Raw genomic sequence first — 17,152 nt, 5'->3', positions numbered from 1 at the left:
ACATCACTATAATCCTGTGACACATCAGTGGTTTAGGGAATCAAAGGAAGTTTGGATACGCTGTCATGCGAAGTTTCCTTGTGTCATGTCAATGAAATAGCTTCTGATGTGTGGAATTTTAATTAATAAAGTTTCAGAAACTCACAAAATTGTTTGCATCACTTGTTTTAATTTTTTGTTGTAAGACGTCAATCCAGAACAGTTTTGTCCAGTGTACTAAATTTGGACGCAACACTTGCAAATACATGTAGACATAAACGCATCAAACGAAAGTCTGAGTTGCAAAATTAATATTCAAGAAAAGTTGCTTTGCATGAGTAACTTTTCCGCTTATGCGTTTTAACCAGTGCCCAAGTTAGTATTATAAAACAATTTCCGTCTTGAGTTAAGGAACTGAGACACAATCCAGAAGAAAAAAATAAACGTTTATGAAACTTTTGAACACTGACTTCACAAGATAAGCCTACCTTAGTTTTTAAGAGTTATCCGGTGAGCCATGTCATTATTTACCAAACTGTCAGGCCCGCAGACAGAATAATTAGCCGAGTCGCTACACTAACTATGTAGATATTAGAATACGTTCGTGCTCGTTGTTTTCCTTCGTCTTTGTTTGGTTCCAAATCAAGCAATGTATCATTTAGCGACATTTACTGTACATAGCTTTCCTTCAGCTAATTCTCGCGAACTTTGATAGAACCATTTGCCTTTGTTTTCTACTGTCGTGTAACGAATCTTATCGTGAAGAAGGTTCGGCAAAAGCGGGTCTGGTTGTTTATACGAGACATCATTTACGGAAAATTGCGATGATATTTTACTCAAAGTATAAAACTACATTCACTTTTGAAAAAGTTTCATCATTATTTTGTAGTATTCTATCTACCGCTGGAAGCTCAGTCAAATTCTCAGGCACGGGTAGTATACTGTTGAAATTCATTATTATCAATATACGCGGCCAAATTGAAAACCGCCCTCTTGAAAACACGCGCTTTGCGGGCCGCAAATGACTCCTAGCGGGCCGTTAATGTATTAACGGCCCTGCAGCTGATTGGTTCTCGGTTCATCATCCGATGAATATTAATCAATCAGGTTACGTTTATTGACGCGGGAAAACCATTCAGGTGCGAACAGCATGCGTAGTGAACGTTTGCCGTTTGGAAATTTCATTTTAAAATGGAAGAACTCCCAAATTTTCAGCTTTTTTCTAGTCAAAACTCGGACTTAGACAACGAGCAACTGGATGAGATTGAGCAAAAAGCTCAAGCGAAAAACACCAAGAGAGCAACTGAGTGGGGAGTAAAAAAGTTCGAGAAATGGTGTGAGAAAAGAAAAATTACAGTGGATCTCAAAACAGTAAGTGCAACGGACTTGAGTGAAATTCTGCGAAAGTTCTTCGCTGAAGTGAAAACAGAGAAAGGCCAAGCATTAACTCCAAGTGCATTGACTGGAATTAGAGCGGCCATTCATCGCCATCTAACCTGTGCTCCACTCAGCCGAAACATAAACATTTTGCAAGACAGCGAATTTATGTCTGCCAACAAAATGTTTGAAGCGAAGGCCAAGCTATTTACGAAAGAAAACAATGCGAAACCAAAACACAAATCATCCATTCAGTCAGGAGACATGCAGAAATTGAATCGATACTTCATAGAAGGGCAGAACACGGACGGCGTTTGGAAAAATGCGGAGAAGTTAGTTGAGTTTATTTGGTTTTCGTTGTGTTTTCATTTTGCTCGCCGCGGCAGAGAGGGATGGCGGGAGATTACAAGGCAGTCATTTGAAATAAAAACTGATGACACTGAAGCCCGTTACATCACCGAAAAACTTACTGAACAAACTAAAAATTACCAAGGAGGCGCTAAACAGTCTGAGCAGTCATACTCGGATGTTCGTATGTACGAAACTTCAACTGCACTTGATCCAGTGGCTGCGTTTGAATTTTACCTCGGCAAGACTCATCCCGACTGTAAGATACTGTTTCAGACTCCAAGCAAAGCTACCACCAAGAATGTAAACTTTGCAAGCACCCGACACTGGTACAGAAATGAGCCTATGGGAAAAAATACTATCAGCAAGATGATGGAAAGGATTTCCATCAAAGCAGAGTTATCGGAGCGGTACACGAATCACTGCATTCGTGCATCGACTGTCACTTCTTTGTTCCAGCGCGGTGTGGACGCAAGGAAAATCTGTGCAATCACAAAGCACAAAGATGAACGGAGCCTTTCCCACTACATCAGCGAGACAACAAGTGCACAAAAAAGAGAGTGTTCAAAGATTTTAAGTGACACATTTCAGCCACAACTCGCTGTTCAGCAAGAAGCTTCAGGAATCACAAGGCAAAATGTCGCGGGCCCGTCAGCCGGTCCTAGCTCAAACTTAAACCCACAGTCTCTTCTCCAAAACCAATTTATTTCCTTGGCACAGCCGTACCAAAATTGCACCCAACATATTCAGATTGGAACAATGAACATTTATCACGGAAAGTATGAAGAACCGTCGCCATCAACCCGCAAACGCCGCCGAATAATCGAGAGCGATGATAGCGACTAAAAGCTGTAACTTATTTGATGAAATTAGCAAAGACAGTCTGAGTCCATTGCCTGTGAACGGGAAGACTATCATTTTTTTAAATGTAAACTGTCTTTTTGCTAATCATTGTTACCAATCTTTTTAAAACTAGATTATATTTGACATTTTATTGTAAACAAAAAGGAATTTTATTTGGCTCTTGTTTAGCTGTTCGTATTGTAGCAACAACTTTCCATACCATAGTTTCATGCTACATCTCTGTTAAACATTTTTTTCTTATTAAATGAATTTGTACGATTTGGCCTTGTGTATTGATAATAATGATAATCGCATGACTTTTGTCGGTCATATAGTTTATTTGTGTCCCTCGTAGCATCATTTGCGCCCTTGCGCTTCGCGCTCGGGCGCAAATGATGCTACTCGGGCCACAAATAAACTATATGCCCTCCAAAAGTCATGTGATTGTCCTATTTGCAAGCGTAGTATTTTCAAGCAGATGGAACCATGCTTCCTGCGTGGGGATGAAGAATAACCCCAAAACTTAGTTTCTTCTCTGGTTATCAATGTTGATTTATACAACCTCTTTACTTCTAGATGGGCAACAAACGTAACGGACATGCAGTTCGATCATCAACAGACTAAATAAACTGTTTCTCATACCTTCAAAGGCTCTTCACGACAGTCGAATACTCAAGACGTTACGCATTGTTTTCACTACGACATTAGCACAAGCACAAGCTCAAGCGGAAATATGAGGACGCCTTCAACATGAGCACGAACGCATGCGCAGAATGGAAAATGCCTTATTTTCGGTTCCATATCCATTCTCGTCCCCAGAGCCTCCGTTTCTTTTGGTCACATGGTCGGAGAAACGGAGGGCTCTGGTAGTAGCCATTACCGGATGTCCGTAAATTACGGACATCCGGTAACGCACGCGTAATTTTAGCCTGAATATCTGCTCATGCTCAGAAAGTAATCCTGAGGGAGGGGAGAGAGGAATAGAGTGTATTCTTCAGATGTAAACAGATCGGAACGTTGACATGTGTTTTCACTTAATTCGCTGAAGTTAGGTGATTTAGAGTTAAAAAGAGAGTAGAAAGCGGCCTTAAATGCCGTCGCCGCTTCAAACACGATTGCCAGCCTGTGAAATATTTTAGCAACGGGTTTCGCGGTGCATTTTGTGGTGGACCGTCTGAGAAAAATTCAGGGATCGATAGCTGTGTTCTTGTTTTTTCTTCTCTTCATATTCGATAAAAAGGAGAAGTTTAAAGAGCGAGGTGCAGTTGTTAAAGCTTTCAAGCAAAGTAATCAGGATACGACATGTATTACGCCTATCGATGACACGGTAAAATTTCAGTTGTTTATGGACACACGGAAGCGTTTGTGGAAATCAGCGGTGGAAATTGCATCACTGACCCAGGGGCGGGGGAGAACACTCTGCGACGCCTGGCACTTTTTTTGTGTTTGGATCATCCAACAAAAAGTGACGTCACATCCGGTAAAAAAGCGGGCTGAGCGGCAAAATAAAATTTGACTGCGACATAATCGTTCTCCCTGTAAGTAAAACAGCAATATTTCGCAATCGGCGGGATATTTCTAACGTTTTATTTGGCCATGATAAACAAAATTTTGTCTTCTTCCCCGCCATATCGTTTGTTTGAGGAACAGAACAATTATTTCTTCAAAAAGACGCTGTTTTGAAGGCGTGTGTTTTTACGAAATGTCGTCGTTTCTTCGTAGCTGAATTCCACAGGAGTCATCGTTTAAGCGGAAATAATGAGTTCTTGGTAAGTTGCATTCAATTCAAATATCCTATTCTCTTAGGTAGGCATTACACTGAGAGAAAAGCGCAATGTCAGTTTTCTTCCCGTGGGAGAACCTATTTAACAGAAGCCGATTTTTTTTAAAATTTACCATTGACAAACACTTGAGAGTAATGGAGAGCTGTTAATCGTATCACACTGTAAAGACCCACACACATAACGGGGCGGAACTTTCTTGCCAATCGACACTCAACTCAACTCAAATTCGTGTTCTGGCTTGTGACTCAAACTGGCATTATAAATTCTGTTACGATTTGTTAAGAACCTTAAACGAGATATCTTAACTTTTCCCTTGGTAATCCCTTAATAATGGTAAACGCTTCCTTTAACATGTACATAAGCAGGCCGTGAACTCCTTAAATATAAACAAGAGGATATTTTTATGGGCGATTCAGTAATCAGGGCATGTCGTGGTTTTTTTTTTTTCCAGTTATAATGTAATTTATTTTTCTGTTTCAACAGTGTTAAATGTCAGTGACACTATAAAGTTTCAATACATCCCCCCCCCGATCCTGTGAGGTCAAGCATGCACCTTTAATTGCTTCGATTCCTTTCAATTACCTTGTTTACAGACCAAGTTCCCTATCTTTTAATCCTTAACTATCAAATGTATTTGCAACTTATTTTGAAAGGTTAGACATTTTGCCCTATTTTCAGTCTGCTTTTTCTATATAAGTTTACATCAAGACATTTCAGTTCCAGGGAATGAGAAAACCCTAGCAATTCTGACAATTCTCTCTCATAAAGTTCAATTATTTTAATTCATCACGCTTTCAATGTGCGATCTTAACAAACTGTTTGCAAACAGTAATGAATTATCATGCCCCAACACCCAGCCATAAAAGGAAGTCTGGGAACAGGTAATAGCAACAATGACACTGCCAGGCTGGTGAATGTTACAAGCTATTATGAACTCATGTCTGACAATGATGAGTGACCATGAAACATGGTGCGGTGAAACTGAACAACCAGACTGCGACTGACATTGCTAGTGTTTGTGTTGTGAAAGTGATTGCTAGCTAGTAGTGTCTGAGAACTTGGACCAGACCAGAAAAGAAAAGGTTCCATACTAGAAGTTGACTGAGTAATAAGTTTGTACTCAAAAACTGAACAAGCTGCCTGATCAGACAGTCTTAAAGCCAGCTTCATCGCAACTTATCAAGAGTTCCTGGATTGTGTATGTGGGAGGACTCCATGTAATGACATATATCGGGAAGCTCTGCTCAAAAGTTTTCAGGCTTCAGATATAACTATTAAAGAGTAAGGGATTTCCGACAAGTTGAATTCAGGTGTATAATGAAAGGGTACAGAAATCTTTCTTTTAGGGATTTCCCTTCTTCTAGTTCTAAAATGTTGTTGATAATCTCTCATTTACTCTCATGAGCCAGAATGAGTGGATTCTGATATATTGTTCAAAAAGATATTCTAAAACTACTTTCTAAGGGTTTAGAAAAGGGATACAGTATTAAGGGGTTGGACCTTGAGGTGGAGCTTCCACATTTAAAACTATGTAGAATACCTCCCCCCCCCCCCCCCCCCCTCCTTGTGTAACAAGGATGTTCAAATTGTTTTCTGGAAAAAAGCAAAAAACAAAACAGTGCCAATTTAAGGGATTGTGTGATTATCAATGTAAGTTCCCATTTGTATTTTGGATTAAAATGGGCCTAACATTATCTGCAACAGTATAAAATAACCATACTTTGCAGCTTCAGAGAGAGACTCAAACTGATAATGAAACATAACTTTTATTTTTGCCCCTTCCTTTGTACCTTGTGATATTTTTAGGGAAATTCTCAAAACGTCTCTGCCCAAAGAAAATAAAAAATATAAATGAAAATCACTTTTTTTAATCTTGAAAATGATCTCTGAGACAAAAACGTCCTTTTTATGGCTAGTTATTATCTTACAATATGTTGTGAAGAAACTGCTTATAGGAAAATATAAATGTTCAACAAAGAAAATGAACAGAAAAAAAAAAACAAACTTTTTCAGAGGAGCTCCTATATTCTTCAACTTACATGTAGGGTAATAGAATCTGTTCTTACAATTTCACACCAAAGAAAACACCACAGAAATGCGAATTATTGTTATTGTGTCTGAGCTGCATATTTTTTAAATGGAAACATTTCCCATAAAATTTCTACATTATATTCTTGCCAGTACATGTACAACAACATACCAAATATATTTTGGAGAGAGGAGTACTTATAAAATTAGTACAAACTGGTGTAGTTTAATTTTCCATTTAATTTTTGTAAACCTCTTACAGAATGCAACCTTTGGTTAGGTTGCACTTCACTGTCAAGGAAGAAATCACACCAAGGTGGCTTTGCATCTTTATTATGATTTCCATTATCAGTAAAAAAATCACACTTGGACAGGTCTCTTGAATTGATCATGAGGGTATTTGCTCATTTACCACCTATAAAAAAACAACAGAATTATAATGTATCATTTTTACCTGTGCTGTAAATTTTTCAATTGAAATCAGTTTGTTTTCACTTTTAGAGTGGTTTTTAAAAAGGATCACAAGCACACCACCCACCCCTGTTCCTATTCCTACCCTACAACAGTAGAGCCAGGATCCCATATCAACCCCCCCCCCCCCCCCACACACACACACATAAGTGATAACTTACCATAATACTCCTATACTACAATACAATCTTTGTACAGACAGACCTAGATTCAAACATCAGATCTCTGACTTTTAGGTCCACTTCATCTCCATTAGGCCATGAAAGCAACCATTGCAAATGTCCTTATATTTGTTGGTCTAATTTATTGTTGCTCTCAGATTCCCCCTTCCCCTTTGATAAAATTAAATTGGTTTAAAAAAATAAACTGGTTTAAACAAATTAAAGCAGAGGTAGAAATTGAGCCATAAAATTACTATAATTTTAGTATGAGGATATTGAAATATAACTATACTATTAATATCCATATGTTCTATTGTAAAGACAGTGTAACTACTCAAATTGACCTTCATTGTCAGAGACAAAAACCTAAAAACATCTAAACACAGGTCAGTGAGGATACTGCCAGTTTTGCTTTTGCCAACAACCATTCTGCCTCAAAAATATAGAAGATAATGACAATAATAACAGAACCAACAACTGTCAATTCAATAACCACACCAAATTCCCCTACAAATTCCTTTCGACACGTTACAGTAAAATTTTGCCAACAGCATAAATTCAACTCAATGCTTTAAAGTGCTTCTATCCTTAAATTTTTACCCCTTGAGTTAGAATTTTCAGGTGTATCACATAGAATTCCACAAAAGATTAAAAATGCTGTTTACCTTTTGCAAATATCTGCATCAGTTCCAAAGATATGTAGGTTTAAAAAAGAGAAATATGTAAATGAGGTGACTGATGTTGTCATACACTTAACCCAATATTACATCAGGTTGGTAGGCTTATAGTTAGAACTAAAGGAAACACACCTATGGCTATAAAAATTATAGACAGCCTGTATTTTCCCATGGCAACTTGCTCTTTTCCAGTCCCCTCTAATCTGATTTCACTAATTCAGTGATTTTCAGCTTGAAAAACATTAAACAAGGCTACGACTTTGACATTGCATGTTAATATGCTTCCTAGATCGTGCTAATGAGGCACCATTGGCAATTATCAAAATGGAAAGCCAAAGGTGGCCAGAAAAGCCTATAATGATCAGGGAAGGTTGAAACCCAGTATGTTGCCATGCTAACAAAAGTGTTATGCTCATATTATGGAGGACATCCGCAAATTTCATCATAATAGCACTTTAAAGCACTGTCCCTAGGAGCTCATGGTCCCTTGTATCTGGGATGAATGATCTAAACGGTAGGTGGGAGACTCCCAGAATATTGAGGAGAGTTGCTAGAATGATTGTATAATTATCTCTTTGCAGGAACTCATTAGACACTAACACTACTAACATGACTGAGTTTGGACAATATATATTTTGTTTTTTTGATACATGTATGCTGTTACTGGTCATACAAGAGGTACCTTGCTACTGAGTTAAGTCTTAATGTGTGTATTTTAAAGGAGAAGGTCACTCCAAAAAACATAAATTTTATGTCAACGCTAATGAAAACCTTGCACTAAGGTTAGCCACTCACAGAAGTTTCAGCATCTAAAGTGCAGGTTTTCCTTATGAAGTTCACCTCCAAAGAAGCACCCAGGCCAAGTTTTCATGACAACATTCTGTCTGACAGATTTTGTCCTGATGGCTTGCAGTACAAGCCTTTTGACTAACCACTCTGGGTTATGGCTGCTCTTGAGACATATTATTTTGAGCTAAACATGCTCTAAACTCCAAAATAATAGCATTGAAGATAGTAAAGAGGATAATCACTTGGAAAAAAATAGATTTTGCTGACCTTGTGACAGCTATGTGCTGATGCCAAGTCAGTTGCAAAATGGTGGCCTCCGAAGTCACTTCTTAATTTCGAGATGAATTTCTTAAGGATAGCAGGTACTTCAGAGGCTGAACCTTTGGTGAGTGGAAATGCTGAATATTCACTTGCTATAAGTGAAGACAAAAAAAGTAAGCTTTTTGGAGTGACCTTCTCCTTTAAACTAAAAACATGTGAGCTAAATGCAACAAAATGTATATTAAACTTGGGCCAGTTCAGTATGATTTATTACAAGGTTTAAATCAGCCACAAAAAAATTGTTAGCAACTGATATTACTTTGTGAAGGCTTCTGGAAGGGTTATACTTTTATAAAGCACCTGGCAGCAAGTACTATTTTGGTTTACTAAAGAAAGACTCTTGTTACTGCTTAAGGAAACTGTGTTTGGTACAGTAGGTGTCAAAATATTATGGCTTTGATGACATGATAATAGAGATATCAGCCTTGGTAATTTCAGGGATAGTGGATAACCAATCTCCAAATAATATAGTTATGGGACTTCACTATCAAAGTGATGCCTGATGCTTATTATAAATTGTGTATATTACTCCTAAAATGTACGATCCAGAATTTTGTTTTGTGGGTAATAGCTCAAATTCATTTTCACCTCTGTGAGGTACAAATATTCTTAAAACAACCAACACTGACAATTTAAATTACAGTGGAACTCTGTTAATCCGGTTGCTGGGCCACAAAAATCTGACCACATTAACAGTGTGGTTAAAGGGGTTCTTTAAATAAGAAAATGACCAACTGACTGATCCTTTGTTCAAGCCAGAATCAAGTGGCCGTAATAACAAGGTGGCTATGTGAATGGGGTGGCCAGAAGGCAGGGTTCCACTGTAGTGATGAACATATAAGATGATGCTCTCAAACACGGGCTACCCATAAAGATTTTGGAAAGTATAGTTTGTATAAGCAGTTAGACAACACACAACTTGGGCCCAGAGCTGACAAGAGATATTCCATTTTATATCCACACCCCCTTCCCCCAGCCACACTCACTAAATAAGTCAATATTTACCACCTAACAGAAAAGATAAAAGTGCAGAAATAACTCTTTCATAGCCCCGTCTAAAGCTCATGTCAACAGAGGAAGAGGGAGTGTGGAAATAAAATAGAATGGCCCTACTAGGGACCATTTATATGGTCTTGGGTACCCAAGACCACCCTTCTCCTGAGTTACCCAGGCCAAGCTAACTTTTCATTTATTTCTTTGAAAATTCAACCAACTGTTTACAGTTAGGATCATGAACCTGTCTCGCCTGCAAGACAACAGGGGTGGGTGAGTTGTCTATAGCCTTGGCTCATGTCACGCCTTGGCACCCTGATAGGCAGGACAACTTTTCTTTATATAAACACTTTGGCTTGGCTAACCGGGACAACTCTTCGCATGGTGAGTGTCACATGATGCCTAGATTTAGAATTTAAAGCAGCAATGTCAATTTACAAAGAAGAGAAAATTAACTCAGCAAAACCCACTGTGATTGAATGACTGAGGGAAACTCAAACAAAGAGGGATATTGCCCATTTGATTATTCAATAAGGGTTTTGAATAGTCATGCAGGGTCAAATTCAGCCAAATGCATGGGGAAATAAATGGCAAACAATCACTTTAAGATCAAACCAAGCTAGAATTCTCAGCCCACCCACAATGGAGCAATCACAACTGACCTTCGTGAATTATTTGATGCATGCGTATGAGACAGCCATTTTTCATTCTTTCTTTACAAGATGGAAGGTAGATGCCATTTAAACATTGATCAAAAATTAATAATGAATGCAAAGGTCACGTTGCTACAGAGCTACATTGTAACCCCACCAGAAGATGAGGTGTTGTAAACAGAACTTTGGAAGAACTAAAAAAGCTGTGAAAACCACCACCAGTGGCCTGTGTTACCACAGCATCCCTTGTTGAGTCAATTTGATATGTAGAACATATCTTTAAAATCTCAAAATAGTCGAATTAACTAATTATGGCTACCAAAATCTGTGATTCTACCTACCCTATTTATTACCAGAATAAAAATTTGATAACCTATTTACCACCATGGTAGCTGACACAGTTGCCCTAAACATAATTTTTGATGGTTTTTTGTTTATGGTCTTATCAATAATGAAGAAAAAGTAGTTTCTTCTAAACAACATTATCCAATTCAAGACTAGAGTACAAAACCCATATCCTATTTAAGGCCAAAATGGCCAAAACTGATACCCTATTTATGACCAAAACGACTGAAAAACCATACCTTTTGGGGCCACACATACCCCTATAGTGCATATAAGGGAGTACCCCCTGCCCCAGGTCACAGTAGAAGTGGGTACCTGTCAAAAGCGGAGGAATAGTTAAGGCCTAAGGAGCTAACCCTATAAACAGGCCAACCCCCCTCTTTTGGAACTGCCCAAAGAAGTTGATTCCCAGGCCAGCATTGCAGTTCAGACAATACAGAGGAATGTACAATTGACCACTCGATAAAATTGAATTCTGTCCAGCATACATGTATATTTATGAACAACTTCACAGTACCCGGGGGGGCGGGGTACTCCCAGAAAATTTGGTGGGGGAGTGCCTCACCCCTTTGTTGATCTCTTCGGGGAAATCTGATATCCCCAAAGCTCGCCTCTAACTGTCAACATTGCTTATTTCTTACAGAGGAAAACCTTATTCAACAAGAGATACGGAAATAGGATACTAACCTTGAGTATACGCTTCAGCATGTCTTTTCCACCACACGCACGTGGATACAGAACTTCAGCTGTGTTCACTTTCAGAAAAAAACGGCTTCTGTTAAATATGTTCCCGTTGTACACAGTGCAAATTATGGCCAGCAATACTTCATCCAGGTTGTTGTTAACATTATAGGCTATTGCACTTAGTGTTATCACCGAATCACGAACAATAAGAACCAAAAGTCGGAACAACACCAGTTTTGAATATGTGTAAAATCCGCCATTCGATGACAGAAGGCTCTCCGTTATTTTCCTTCAAAACAATACTACACTGTTCTCTTTTGCCAACAGTTTTGCTTCAAAAGTCGAAGAAATGTGCCTTCAAGATATTTCTATCCTCAGTATGGAAGGACACGGACCTGATGGTTTGCAAATAGAGGAAAAGCTTCCCCAATCGAAACGCCATTTTTTCGCTTTGTGAAACGAGCTGCGCGGCACCGTTTAAACCGGATGTGACGTCACTTTTTGTTGGATGATCCAGTACAAAAATTTCAGGAGTCTTCTGCCCCGCCCCTGCACTGACCAGAGGATTTAAATATAAGCCGTGCTGATAGATGAAGGGAAATTTTTTTAATGGTAAGAACTATTTACTTCGTGGTTATTTACGTAGGTTTGTAAGCTGCACCAGAATAAAAATCTGTTGAACTCAGGAAAGTTTTGTTGTATTGGAGTTTTGCTCATCTTTCCTTGCAAGGAATGTAATAAGGGTGCTCAGTTTCATATCATCTTTCGTGTCCTCATTTTTTCAAGTAACCCCATTCTGTTCTATTTATTTATTTTTTTTTATTTTTTTATTTTTTTTTTACACAAAAGGGTCTTACACAATCAACAGATCGTTAAACTGTCAAATTTAATCAATCAATCAACTCTTATTGTGCATTATTTACAGAATTAATTTACATCAGTATTATAATTAAATAAATATGAGAAGAGAAATCTGTTTACATATGGCTATGGAAAGAATAAAAAAAAATGTGTGGTAACCAGGGTATTGCTGGTTTTCAGTGTCACGCAATTCAAAATAGGTCAAAATAAAAATCAAAACCGGTCAATAGATAAAATTCAGAATCTGGGAAATGAAAGAAGGTAAATATGCAAAGTCTCTCGCCAAAATTCTGGTCACAGTAATTTTTCTTATGCGAGATACGCGGAGAAATTTTTTACCCAAATTTATAGAGATTTGTATGGAGACGCCTTGCTGGTACCCATCCGTATGGGCACCAACATGGCGGCCGGAAACCAACAGAAACATCTGTCACTGAGTTTTGCTACAAAAGCGTGAATTTATCCCTCGAGGAACTCTAAAACATTAAAATAATACTTTTTCTAAGACATGAACTGTTCAGATAGCCAAGTTCCCCGCAATAAGTCACTTTTTTAACCATCATGACAGATCTCTAGGCCGTCATGTAAATGGCGCGTCACGCAAAAGCTTAGAAATTCAAGCGTAGTTTATCACAAAACCAAGAACCCATTCGGAGCGAAAATTTGTGTGAATATTAGTTTTCAGCCGCTCTTATACATCATTAAAGTAAAATCTCAGAAAGATCAATTAGTTTTGTAGTTCGAATTTTAGTGACGTCATGTGAAAACCAGCTATAGGGTAGCAATTGGCTTTTGAAGTGGTTACTACCATGTTGAGAAAAACGCAGAGAAAAGAATAGAAGTCCTATGTCAGTTGCAGGGGCGGGGCAGAAGACTCCTGAAATTTTCGTATAGGCATCATCCAACAAAAAATGACGTTACATCCGGTTTAAACTGCGCTTCGCGGCTCGTTTCACAAAGCGAGAAAATGGCGTTTCAATTACTCATGATTTCCCTCTATTTGTAAACCATCAGTTTCGTTTCATTTTATATTGAGTATGGAAGGATGTTGCAGACACATTACTTCGACTTTTGAAGCAAAAATTTCGGGAAAAGAGAAAAGTTTATTATTGCTTTGAAGCAAAATATCGGAGAGCCTTCCGTCATCGTCGGGCCAATTTTACACATTTTCAAAACTGGTGTTGTTCCGACTTTTGGTTCTTGTTGTTCGTGATTTAGTGATAACAATAAGTGCAATAGCCTATAATGTTAACAACAACCTGGATGAAGTATTGCTGGCCATAGTTTGCACTGTGTACTACGGGAACATAATTAACAGAAGCCGTTTAGCTCCGAAAGTCGCTGTCACCAGAGTTTTTGTTACTCTTGGCTCACGTGTATTGGTACAAGAGACAAGCTGGATCGCATGCTGAAGGTCAGTATCCCACATTCCTACATCTCTCGTTGAAAATTGTTGTTTTCAGTAAGATACAGTACATATGCATCGGTAGTTTGGGGTCATCAGTCTCTTTCTCTTTGGTGAGTGCTTTTAAAACGCCCAGTAAAAACTTGATTCACGGCATGGAAACTTATGCCTCGCTGGATCGAAATTCGAGCAAGATTTTTAAGTTCTAGTCCTCTTTAAAAGTAATTAAATCAATTATTCAAATCCAAGCCATCAGAGGGAATCTGCCATTGAAGCTGCCCTAAGTTAAGGTCCTGCTTATGGACCTTCCCCTTTGAAAATCGTGGGGGTGTTCTTTGAGGCAACACAGGTCCCATTGGTATGGTCTCGGGTACCCGGGATAACCCTTCCCCTGAGGCAACTTTATCAAGTGCTTGTATGAGAAAATGTAGTCCATGTAGGCTGAGTAAAAGTTGACCCTGCATGATTATTCGTAACTCTTATTGAATAATCAAATGTGCAACTATCCCTCTTTGTTTAAGTTTCCCTCACTCATTTGATCAGAGTGGGTTTTGCTGAGTTAATTTTCTCTTCTTTGATGCAAATTGCTGCTTTAAATCTTAAATCTAGGCATTACGTGACACTCGCCATGCCGAGAGTTGTTCCAGTTAGGCGAGCCAAAGTGTTTATGTATACTCAAAGAAAAGTTGTTGGTTACTTTAGCTGCCAAGGCGAGTCAACTTGCCCACCTGAATTGTCTTGCCCCCAAGTCTGGTTCGTCATCCTCGTGTAAACGGTTGGTTGAATTTTGCAAAGAAATAAGTGAAAAGTTATCTCCGCCAGGGTAACTTGGGGAAAGGGTTGTCTCTGGTACACAAGAGCCATTCTATTTTATTTCCATTTTCCCTCTTCCTCTTCCAACTGATTATGCGAAATATACTGTCCAAACTCTTTATGGGTACTGGTGTTTGAGTGTCATCTTTATCACTACTGTGGAATGTACCTCACCATACAGCCACTCCCGTTAACACAGCCACCTAGTTATTATGGCCACTCTATTCTGGCTCAAACAAAAGCTCAGTCGGTCATTTTCTTATTTATTAATTATACAGTCAGATTTTTGTGACCTGTTGGTGACCAGATTAACAGAATTCTGGCACATTGTAGGAGTAATTTATATACAATTTACAGCAAGCAACAGGCATCATTTTGTTAGTGAAGTCCCATGCATATATGTAACTCTTGATTATTTTGAGATTTTATCTTTATTATGTTATCAAGGCAATAATATTTTGATTCCTGCTCCAGCAGTAGTGGGGGGGGGGGGGGGGGGGGGACTCTCCTCTATGTGCTATATACAGCTGTGCAGCCCCAAAGGGTATGGTTATTCAGCCGTTTTGGTCATAAATACTCTAGGGTAAGGCTTTTGCCCTCTAGTCTTTAATCTGTTATGTTTTTTAGAATAAGCTACCTCAATTTTCATCATTATTGATAAGACCATCAACAAAAGTCCTTCAAAACTTATGTTTAGGGCAACTGTAGCAGTCGCAACAGTCATAAATGGGGTAGGGAAAATCACAGATTATGGTCATAAATAGGTTAAGAGTTTAACTTTTGTGAAGAGGGCTGCACTGACCCCCACCCAATTTTTCTGGGATGTACAAAACACATTTTCTTAGCAATTACTGCAGTCTTGTTTTAGTAAATCAAAATAGTACTTGCTGCCAGGTACTTTATAAAAGTATAACCCCTCCAGAAGCCTTCACAAAGTACATGTAATATCTGGTGCTAACAATTTTTTTTTTGCAGCTGATTAAAATGTGGTATTAAATTGTACTGAACTGGTGCAGATTTAATATACATTATATTTTGTCACACTTAGTTCACTTATTTTAAGACTACTCAGCAGCAACTAGTACCTCTTGTATGACCATGCAGTAACAGTATATTCCAAACAAAAAAAAGTACATGTATATGTATTACTATCCTGCCTGGAAGAGTGTGCAGAGAGAGCACACAGTGCAGTGCCCTACTGTATGTCTTTTGTTGGGTATAATAATCTTAAATTTAGAAGACTCATATTGATCTTAGAATTCACCAAAAAGATGATTTCTTGACAACTCTCCTTTAGCTGTGTCACTTCATAATAAATTAGTAGTTTGGTATGTTGTAGCATAGAACTTTAATTAATTAAGTTATCACACCGGTATCACAGAGGTCGTGGGTTAGAATCCAGTTCACACCTAATTTTTTTTTCAGGCTATAATTTCACCTTTGCTTAAGTTGTGTATAGTACGTTGCAATGATCAATCATGTCTTTATAAGTTGATCCCACTGACTTATACTTCAACATTTTATCTTAAAGTTTGTTTATTTGTTTTATTGTGTGGTTGTAGAAAATGTCCATACCCACCCCAAGGAGATTATTGGAAATTCCAGGGATGGGGAGGGTCTCAAAAGCCAAACTTTTTAAAGAAAAGTATTAATAAAAATTGGAATTTCCATAGGGATGGGATGGGGAGATCTCTGTTTAATAAATACATAAATAATATGTACAGACCCATTATCTGATGTGAAGACTGTGCAATATATCCTGGCCAACGAGTTGCCAAGGTGTAGCATCCTTGTTATCAATTTCAAGTACCAAATTAAAGAAGATCAGCATGTTAGATGGGAGAGGGGAATTTTTCAAAATATCATAAACTAAAAGTATGTGTATTTTCCAAACTCAATCATGTTAGTAGTGTTAGTGTCTATTTATTTATTTATTTATTTATTTATTTATTTATTAATTAATGAATACCTGTGAAGAGATAGTCATACATTCTTGCAAATATTCTGGGAGTCTCCCACATACCATTTAGATCATCCAGTCCCCCAGGAAAGTTATGAAATTTATTGTCCAAGTAAACTACTGAACCATGGGCTCCAGTGGGGACAGTGCTATTACGATGCAATTTGCAGATGTGCGACATAATATGAGCTTAACAGTTTTGTTACCATGGCAACAGACTGCATTTCAGACCTTCCCTGATATTCTAGGCTTTTCTGGCGACCTCATGACCTTGATTAATGTTTTTCAAGCTGAAAATCACTGCATTATTGAAATTGGGTTAGAGGGGACTGGAAAAGATTTAGTTGCCAATTGGGAACATGTTCTTATAGCCACATTAGTGTGTTGCCTGTAGAACTATAAGGCTACCAAGTTTCAATGATCTCTGCTGTAGATATGGTCTGCACTTGATGTAATATTAGGTTTGGTGTATAAACAAGAGAACACTATTTGTACAACAGTAGGGAACAAATTAGCCTAACTGGACATTGCGAATGGCAAGGCTGTCTGTCTCCATTTCGTGTAGGCAAAATATTAATTTATGCCATGTCCAATGCAGATTATCACAAAATTGATTTACAAACACGATAAATATCATCTTAAAGCCAAAAAAGCAATTAT

General features: G+C 38.2%; 1 protein-coding gene across 3 annotated transcripts; it reads right to left on the bottom strand.

Annotated features, from left to right (window-relative positions):
• Positions 1-4,766: 4,766 nt before the first annotated feature.
• Positions 4,767-12,000, bottom strand: LOC145484664 (uncharacterized). Of its 3 annotated transcripts, none has more exons than XM_081463269.1 (4): positions 11,457-12,000; positions 11,009-11,084; positions 7,657-8,870; positions 4,767-6,774 (listed from the first exon to the last, which is right to left on the bottom strand). In XM_081463269.1, exons 1-3 carry the CDS (start codon positions 11,475-11,477, stop codon positions 8,653-8,655), a joined length of 315 nt encoding a protein of 104 aa, XP_081319395.1. In that variant the 5' UTR covers positions 11,478-12,000; the 3' UTR covers positions 4,767-6,774; positions 7,657-8,652. The 3 variants fall into 3 exon arrangements, 2 of the variants coding, with proteins under 2 accessions (XP_081319395.1, XP_081319394.1); XM_081463268.1 differs by lacking the exon at positions 4,767-6,774 and adding an exon at positions 6,958-7,420 and having other exon boundaries at positions 7,467-8,870; XR_014049050.1 differs by lacking the exons at positions 4,767-6,774; positions 11,009-11,084 and having other exon boundaries at positions 8,752-10,173.
• Positions 12,001-17,152: the final 5,152 nt, after the last annotated feature.

Source organism: Orbicella franksi, chromosome 4 (assembly GCF_964199315.1).
Source record: "Orbicella franksi chromosome 4, jaOrbFran1.1, whole genome shotgun sequence".
In the NCBI taxonomy this organism is placed as follows: Eukaryota; Metazoa; Cnidaria; class Anthozoa; order Scleractinia; family Merulinidae; genus Orbicella; species Orbicella franksi.
The sequence above is the reverse complement of the archived record's forward strand: the minus strand, read 5'-3'. Positions and strand labels throughout refer to the sequence as shown.